The following is a 9202-nucleotide window of genomic DNA, read 5'->3' as shown; positions in this document are numbered from 1 at the left end:
AAAAAAAAAAAAAAAAAAAAAAAAAAAAAAAAAAAAAAAAAAAAAAAAAAAAAAAAAAAGGAAAACACTGACTCGTCTTCATTTTATTGTTCTTTTACTCGACAAGAAAAATATAAAATAGCGCGTTGGTCGGTGACGTCGCTCCGCATCCCTCGCGCAACCGTCTCCGGCCATGGCGACGGTACAATCCGATCTTCTCTCTGCTTATCATATCGCATCCTCCACGTTCAGCTCCTTCTCCTCCAATCTCAAGTTCCGGCGAACTGCCGCTGTTCCAGGTAAACTTCGCTTCCCGTCCTTCAAGTTGAGAGCATTCTCCACTGGTGCTGCTGCTGTGAGAGTTCCTGATAAGCCGTCTATTTGTACGGCTGATGAACTTCATTATGTCTCTGTTCCGAATTCCGACTGGAGGCTTGCACTCTGGCGCTACCATCCCTCCCCTCAGGTCGTTTCTAATTTCTTTCGAACTCTTCGAGATTTGAGATGAGAACTTGCGGTTTTTTATTTGTGGATTTTGATTTACTATGTGAGTAAGTAGGCGCTTAGGTTTGAATTGTTTTTCTGTGATGCGCGATTGAACAGGCGCCTCCGAGGAATCATCCGATGTTGTTATTATCCGGAGTCGGGACGAATGCCATTGGTTATGATCTCGCTCCTGAGGTAAATTTTCTTGTGCTAAGAATTGTAGCTGTATTCATAAGTGGTTTTGGTTTTTATGGTCTTTTCTGATTTGTAAATGCTCTATGGTTGCTATGCCATTAATGTAGATTACTATATTAATACGTTCTCCTGCGAATTGATATAATATCCAAGCCAAGAATATTTTTAGAGCTTTAAATTTATTTGGTTCCTTGCGGAATTATATTTCTCACTCTACTTAGTGGTTGATGCCCTTCTCTTGCTGCTTGCTTCTTTAACGGAAAGCAAACGTATCAAACACTTCCATCTGTCGCAAAATTTGTTTAGCTAAAGTGTAGTAGCATAGTTAGTAATGTATGATGTTGTTGCAGACAAATCCATTTTAAAATAAGAATCTTAGGTTGAATATTTATAAAAAAAACAACACGACCAGAAAGTGCTAGGTAATAAAATTCTAAATTTTGAAACTCACTTATCTTTGATTGGGTTTTTTATTGTCAACAAACTTTTCTGTTCTCCTTGTAAGCCAAAACTTCCTGTAGATTCAACATCACTGTCAATTTCACTATCTACTTTTGCATGTTTTTTCAGACAACTTTGAAACTTTGTTCCCTGGTTTTGTATCAGGCATTTGCGTTTAATGCCAGGTTCTCTCTTCTCCTCTGTTGTCTATTTTCTTTCTTTGTGCATACTGGTCATATTCTCGTGCTATGAAAAGTTGCAAAGTCATGTTTTTCTTGATCCATCAGATTGTCTGCGCTAATGTTTTCAAAGATGACAACAATGATTTTTTCAGCCTTGTTGGATTGACATAGGATCCTTTCTTTCATGTACTGTTTTCATATTGGCAGTGTTCTTTTGCACGGTACATGTCTGGCCAGGGGTATGATACATGGATTTTAGAAGTTCGAGGCGCAGGATTGAGCTTGCAGGAACCAAATTTGAAAGAAATTGAACATTCAGCTAAAGTTAAATCTGAGAACATGGAAGCAGTCTCTGACAGCAAAATTAATGGATCTTTATATGTGGCAGTAGAGTCCACAAAAGATTTTAATGAACTTGCAAAATCAGAAAGTGGCATCAATGGGAAAGAATCAGACTTTTCTATTGTTGAAGAAGAAGATTTCATAGGAATAACAACAATTTGGGATGAGTCGAGTTTGGTTTCAGAGTTAACAGAAACTTTTATGCGTCTGTCAGAACGGTTATCTGGCTTTCTAAGTGAAGGTCAATCAAGGATTATGTCTGCTAAACTATTTGATCAAATTTCAAAACTTTTAGTTAATTCGCAATTATCTGAACGTTTTAATGAGGTGAGGGGAGGGCTTTCGAATTTGTTGGAAACAGGACAGACCTCAGTCATTGGTAGCCAGATCAGGGATTTGAGTCAAAGGCTTGTAGAGATTATTGAAGACGGTCAACGATCTGTTTCACCTCCATTGTTCAATTTGCAAGATCGGTTTTCTTCAACGATTGAAGATTTTCAGAAACAACTTGATTTAATTGTAAAGTATGACTGGGACTTTGATCATCACCTGCTGGAGGATATACCTACTGCGGTGAGGTGACATTTTATCTTGTTGAAATGGTCATTTGTAGTCATTCTGTCACTAAATGTGGCTAGTTTCTGAAATGAACTTCAACTTTTTAGATCTCACCGATATCATCTTAGATTTTAAATAAATTTAAATGTGAAGTTGCTTTATGGTCACTGAGATTTAAAATTTGTTGACTTCCATTTGCAGATTGATTATATCAGAGCTATATGCAAGCCAAAGGATGGTAAATTGCTTGCTGTTGGGCACTCAATGGGTGGTATCTTGCTTTATGCAAAACTTTCTCGTTATGGTAAGTCTTGTACTTTTTCGTGCATTTCATGTTTCTGTGACTAAATGCTATATTTATGAATACTTTGTTTTACCCTCAAAAGTTATTGTGCTTTATCTTTTATTTTATGCAAATGTTGCTCCCTTACCTCTCTCCCTCCCCTCTCTCTCTCTCTCTAACACGCATGCCTTCACTCTTTGGTATTCAGCCCTTTTTAGTTGGTTATCCTTCGATGTGCTTTATGAATTACTACTATGAACAATTTTCATACTAGCCTACCTGCATGTAAAGCAAGACTATAATTGTTGGCCAAGATCATTTATAAACATTATCTCTACATACTAAAGATGATAGCATATGAAACACAGATTAGATGTTAAGGTTCAAGCAGACAATGGAAGTGCCATTAATCATTTGGCAGATGGAACAATTAATAAGAATTGGTATAACTGTTTGTCCATTTTCATGGTTGCAGAAGAAAAGTAAACGGGACCTTCTTCAAAGTAAACAAAGGAATGGGAAGGAAAGGGCTTAATGACATTATTATATCCCCTTTTGTGATGAAGATTTTGATCCATTAAAAATCTTTAGTCTAGAGCTTCGTTCTTTTATCAAATTCTTTTCTAAACTATTGACTCTTTTTGAGTGTTGTTTGCATTACATTTTTGTTGATATTCGTGCATATAATGAGGATGAGCACAGGATGACTGCTTCTCTTATGCCTCATTTGATATGATTGAAGTATTTTGTGGTGTTTATTTGTGAAATTCTTAAACTTACTAGCTGTAATCTTAAGTTTTAGCGGTCAGTTAAGCTAAGTTTTTATATTTTACCTGTTGTAAGATGTGTGATTTTATTATCATTGGTGTTCTTCAATTTTAGCATTTGCTAGGTTGTTCCTATCCCTTAACAATCTTTAATACGTGTAATTTCATTCATCAATGAAATCCCACTTTTTCTTTCTAGAAAAAAAAAAAAGAAAAAGAAAAAGAAAAGAAAAGATCTTTAATATGTAATTTACTTATGTTGGGTAGAAATTTTCATTTACTGTGCATTGCTACCCTACTTTCTTTTTTTCTTTCTGTTATCTGGAATGAGAAATTTCTTATACATTTACATGTTCTTTTATAAGGTTTTGAAGGACGAGACCCCAGATTGGCTGCTATTGTTACTATGGCGTCATCCCTCGACTATACTTCTTCAAATTCAGCCCTGAAATTGCTATTGCCCCTTGTGAGTGAAGCTAGCTAAAATGTTTTCAACTGAGTAACTAGCAAGCGTCTTTTGACCCATAAATTTTTAATGTTAGCAAATATCTTTGATTAAGTCTTTATTTTTGTTATTGAACACTTCAACAATCCATGAATTTCTTGATTATGCATTAATATTACTGTATTTGGGTTACAGGCAGATCCTGCACAGGCTCTTAATGTTCCGGTTGTTCCATTAGGAGCTCTACTATCAGCTTCATATCCTCTTTCATCGTGTCCTCCTTATGCCTTGTCTTGGCTAAATAATCTTATCTCGGCAGAAGATATGATGCATCCTGAAATGTTAAAAAAACTCGTCTTGAACAACTTCTGTAAGTGATCCTTCTTAAATTGTTCTCCTTAGTGAGATTCCATTAGCTTTTATTTAAAAGAATCAGCCACGTCTATGATGATATCACATGCATGAAGTTTCTTAATTTATCTTCTTGTAGCATGAATGCTTTAATGCATGCTTTTGTTGTGTGGTATTGCTTACAACTTATCCCTTGCAACTGGTCTATCAAGTGGAAGCAAGGAGGCCTTTCACTTATGGTTTCTTTAAAGGAAGAAAAAAAAAAAAAAAAAACTAGTAAAGAGATTCCACCTTGATATATTGAATTGACAAGGTGTATTATTTGCTAAAATGGAAAAAAGATAGATAGTTCCAAATAGTTCTTGAGCTTAGTTGATCTAGTAAAAAGATGGTGGGGATATTAAGTTGCTAATTACATTAAGTTGAGCTTAGCTTCCACATCAGAGTCCATTGGAGGAGGAGGAGAGGAGAAGGATGAGAGAAGTCAGAGAAGGGAGAGGGAGATGGAGGAAAGAGAGAGCAATATATATGCAGTTTGCCACTACAATTAAAACTGCCTTATTAACTTAATTGAATCCACAACTTAATCATCAAATTATATTTCCATTAGGTCAGATATCAATCAGTTTAATTAAATTAGAGGACTAATTAGAACTATTTTTCAAATTTCAGAGACTACAACCTAATAGAAACCAAAACCATCTCATAGAGCATAAGTGGAATTTTTATAGAAAATCAATTTTGAAACCTCAACGACCAAATAGTCTATTTTTCATGATTCTGATTCCTAGTTAGAGGGACATTAGGGATATGATCAGCGAGATTTTCTTCATTTGCCTTTTCATGAAAAGGGTTGGTTCTTATGGTGGTGTGCTTTATTGTAGGATCTTTGTATGCCCTTGTAGTCTTTCTTCTTCTTTTTCTTTTTCAATGAAACTTATGGTTATCAAAAGAAAAATGTTTCCTTGAGCCACATGTTCGTATAGGGAGCATTAACTTTTTTTTTTTTTAATGGCAAACCAATTTCATCAAAGATATATCATTGATGAATGATCATGGTTGATGAATGAAATGACCACCAATTGTGGAACAAGAAGAGAAACCAATTTTGGTGCATTGCTAAAATGGAATTACAAGATAGGGAGGATAGCCCGAAGAGCCCATATGCCAAGGTAGTTAAAAAGGGGTTCCAGTTAGCACATAGAAAAGAAGCTGTAAAAATTGATAGGAGCATAAAATTTACTCCAAGAGATGAACTTAATTCCAAAAACCCTTGATGTACCCGGGTTTGGCCTTGGGACAAGTTGGGTGCCCCTGAGTATAGGGGAGCAAAGCTTCAACTCCTAGTTATCAAAAAAAAAAAAAAAAATGAACAATAATAAAATTGACTCCAAAATAGACTAAAAATTAGGTGACTGAAGCATTTCCAATCGGATTTTGACTTCCTGTTGAAGTCTGTCATTCCTATCATGCCGTAGAATACCCAACTGGAACCCTACCGAGATTAAGTTAAGCTGAAGATTTCCTTCTCGATCAAAAACAGATGGCCTTCAAGGTATATGGAGAGTAGGCTTCTCACATATGGACCTGTTTGGGCCGGCAGCCAATCGAGTAATGCCAGAAGGCAATTCTAGAGGTGAGATGCAAATGTGCAGTGGTTAATTAGAGATGGTCCCGAGTCTAAGCATCCTTTTTACAAAAGGAGAGCATACCAGATAATAGAGCTGCAAAGGGACTTCTTTTCTGGTCGACATCATGGATGTTGATGCTACTCTGTGAGATTTCCCACAGGAATAATCTAAATCTTATTTGGGAATTTTTTACTGTTCCACCACTCCATCGATAAGATTTCTCCCCAAATTATATCGCCATGCTTCCAGTCTTAGACCTCATCCCAGCAAAGCCTGAACAACCACTGTTCTACCTTGTCTATCTGTACAATTTCTCCTCAAATTGTACCCCCATGCTTCTAGTTGAAGACCTCATCCCAGCAAAGCCTGAGAAACCACTGTTCCACCTCTCTATAAGTAAGATTTGTCCTCAATTTATATCCCCGTGCTTCCAGTCGTATACCTCTTCCCAGCAAATCCTGAATGCTCCAATTCCTATTCATTCCGGGACAAAGCACACACATTGATGAACAGAACACACAAAGAGGAGCATCTATGAAATAGATTTGGATGTAAATTTTATTTTTATACAACTATTGTTGGTGGGATGTTTTTATTTTTATACAACAATTGTTGGTGGGATGTCGGAAGTGAGGAAATTGGATAAGGACCGAGGTAATATTGATAATATAGTTCTTGGATCATTTATAAGGTTCTTTTTTTTGGGTAAAATAATCCTCAAGTTCATTTTGATGAAGTTTTATTCTTGAGTTAACGTGTATGGAAATGGCTGTTTCTTTCTTTCTTTCTTTTTTTTTTTTTTAAAGCAAACGTGTTTGGAAATCAGTTTTTTATGCGTAAAGAGGGCAGAAACGGAAACATCTAGTCGTTCTAAGAGTCTTGCTGATACTTGCATAAGGATTGAACATGGGTTATTATAACTCAAGTCAATTATTAAGGATTTATTATTGTAAAAACCATGGCAGCTCCTTGGCCTCTTCGATGTATTTTTGAAGTCTGTTTGACACCAAGAAATTTCTATATTCTCACTGCAAGTTTAAGTAATGTTAAAAAAAATGTTGGGAAAATATGCCTGATTTTCATTTCAGTTGTTGAAACTTTAGTTCACTGGAGAACCAAATCTGGCCAAAAACTCCATCTACTACTGTTGTTTTCTCGTGCTCATAATACAACTACCAAGTCAAGTTCATCTATGAATGCAGGTACCATTCCCGCTAAACTCATCATACAACTTACTACTGCTTTTCGAGAGGATGGTTTACGAGACAGAAGTAATACCTTTTTTTACAAGGACCATATACATAAATGTAACATACCAGTCTTAGCGCTGGCTGGAGATCAGGATCTAATTTGTCCACCTGTAGCTGTAGAAGGTACATTCATTGAGCACTGATGTGCAATATAATTTTCTTATCTTCATAATTATAAGATCTTCTCCATCTTGCTTATGGTGATTCCAATGACGCAGCAACTGCAAAGCTTATTCCTGAGCACCTGGTTACCTATAAGTGTTTTGGAGAACCAGGAGGTCCACATTATGCTCATTATGATTTAGTTGGGGGCCGGCTGGTATTATTTTCTTTCCCTTTCTTTTATTCACCCTCATGGACTTTGCTGTCGATTCAAGTTTTCTATTTGATGTTGCCATTATTCACTTCCCCCAAAATATGCAGGCAGCTGAACAGGTGTACCCATGTATCATCGAATTTTTTAGCCAGCATGATGCAATTTGATTATCCACTCATCAATAAATTTTCTTCTTGCTTGATTTGATCAAATGTAACACGTCCTTATCCTGGTTTCGAGCCGATTCTGGTTGCCATTCCTGCATGTCTGGAGATCATAAATTTTCTTGCAGAATGAATGTTGAAGATTCTGCGTAAATCTTGGTGCTGGATTGAGGATTATGTGCAAAGAGGGTTTCGAAGTTTTTGAGGACTCTTTTTTCATGCAAGGTTCATTGACCGAGGCCGAATCCAGGTCTCCTCCTTATTCTGTTTTCTACGAAAATGAATGGTGGAAAAGGTCAAGGTAATCCTAATGTACCAGTTCCAGATCACACAAGATAACACGTAGTATAGAGCATGAATGTTTATCGTTATATACATACAGAGATTTGAAACCAGGATATTTAAAGACTGAACATGAAATATATTTATTTTATCAAGCAAATGTAACACATCTAGTATGCTGTAAAGACTGAATAGAGAACCATATTTATTTTTTTACTTAATGTATTATATCATTTATTGCTTGAAGAACTTATAGAGCTCACAAGAAATTTGTAAGTTCCTATCTCTGATTTTGTTTTAATGTCCGAGGTAAATGCTCGTTGTTGGCAGTTCTTAGCTAAGGAGTGCCTCCTCACAAGGGAGTCGCAGTGATTTATGACAAAGAGCTTGAACTAGATAGCAATTTCTATAAAAACTAGATAGCAATTTCTGTTTTTATAGTCATGCTTCTTGGTTTGCATATCGGTCATTAGATTGTGTGGCCATGCTTCTTGGTTTGCATATCAGTCATTAGATTGTGTGGCAACGCGAGTAAAAAGAGTTCAGGCGGGTGATGATGGATCACCGATCTTGCTTAGCAGCAGAGCTAACCTAGCTATAACCTGTTTTAGTGTTAATTCTCATTGTCCTGGTTTTCTTATTTTGAAAAGTTCATAGCTTCCTGGCTAATCTTAGTGTGGTGTGGAACATATGATTCTGATATTCTTTTTGGCCGATTTGATACCAAGTGAAAATAGGTAACTTTTTGGCTGAATGTGGCTTCTAGGCATTGTTCTTCTCGATGGATGTTTGGAACTGATTTCAAATTATCAAATAGGTGATCAAATTTTTATTGGATTTATAGAAATTAAATGGGTTTGTTTGACCATCTTATTTAAAAAGTTCAATATTTTTGGAGGAGGGTACATGTGTTTATGTTTGTTGATTATGCTTATATTGACGACCTAACAAAGATTAAATGGATGGTATCGAAATTATCGAAATCTTTTGACTCAGAATCCAAAGATAAAGATGCATCTATTCTCGAATCACCTAAAGTTACTTACTGTTGTTGATGGCCGTTGTAGCAACACCGATGCCGATCACATGCTTCAAGGTGGAACAAAACATGTTGGTTCGAGTTTCTATGTCGACTGGATAAACATCGCTTAAAAGTGACTCATTAAGTTAGTCATTATTAGATGTTTCTTTTATGAGATGACAAGATTCCCAAATTGTAGCCACCAAATGTCTAGACATTCATTATCATCTTCAAAGGTTCAGGGTTTGAACGAGTATATGTCACTTACCCTCATTCTAATGCTCATGTTGGTTACACTCGTAATTATTTAACTAAAAACTGAATTATAAAAAAAATTTGAACACATGTTATTATTCACCTACAATTTATAACTATCTAATAATAAATGAAACTCATCTTCTTGAAATTTCGATGTTTTCTATTTACATTCCTGTCTCTTAGAAAGAGCCGACGATCAGACCAGAGAGGTTTAGGTAGGGTAGGGTGGATAGTACCACTTAGATTGTGGC

The 9202-nt window shown here is 36.0% G+C and overlaps 1 protein-coding gene across 3 annotated transcripts; it reads left to right on the top strand.

Annotated features, from left to right (window-relative positions):
* Positions 1-71: 71 nt before the first annotated feature.
* LOC111445461 lies at positions 72-7918 on the top strand. Of its 3 annotated transcripts, XM_023083859.1 has the most exons (9): positions 74-445; positions 583-660; positions 1491-2198; positions 2385-2487; positions 3599-3699; positions 3874-4048; positions 6863-7033; positions 7129-7229; positions 7334-7918. In XM_023083859.1, the coding sequence occupies exons 1-9, from the start codon at positions 173-175 to the stop codon at positions 7391-7393; spliced, it is 1770 nt and encodes a 589-aa protein (XP_022939627.1). In that variant the 5' UTR covers positions 74-172; the 3' UTR covers positions 7394-7918. The 3 variants fall into 3 exon arrangements, with proteins under 3 accessions (XP_022939626.1, XP_022939627.1, XP_022939628.1); XM_023083858.1 differs by having other exon boundaries at positions 72-445; positions 7129-7918; XM_023083860.1 differs by lacking the exon at positions 74-445 and adding an exon at positions 1231-1286 and having other exon boundaries at positions 577-660; positions 7129-7918.
* The last annotated feature ends 1284 nt before the right edge of the window (positions 7919-9202 follow it).

Source organism: Cucurbita moschata, unplaced genomic scaffold (genome assembly GCF_002738365.1).
Source record: "Cucurbita moschata cultivar Rifu unplaced genomic scaffold, Cmos_1.0 Cmo_Scf00007, whole genome shotgun sequence".
NCBI classification, from domain to species: Eukaryota; Viridiplantae; Streptophyta; class Magnoliopsida; order Cucurbitales; family Cucurbitaceae; genus Cucurbita; species Cucurbita moschata.
Note: the sequence above shows the minus strand (reverse complement) of the source record. Positions and strands in the feature narration are given on the sequence as shown.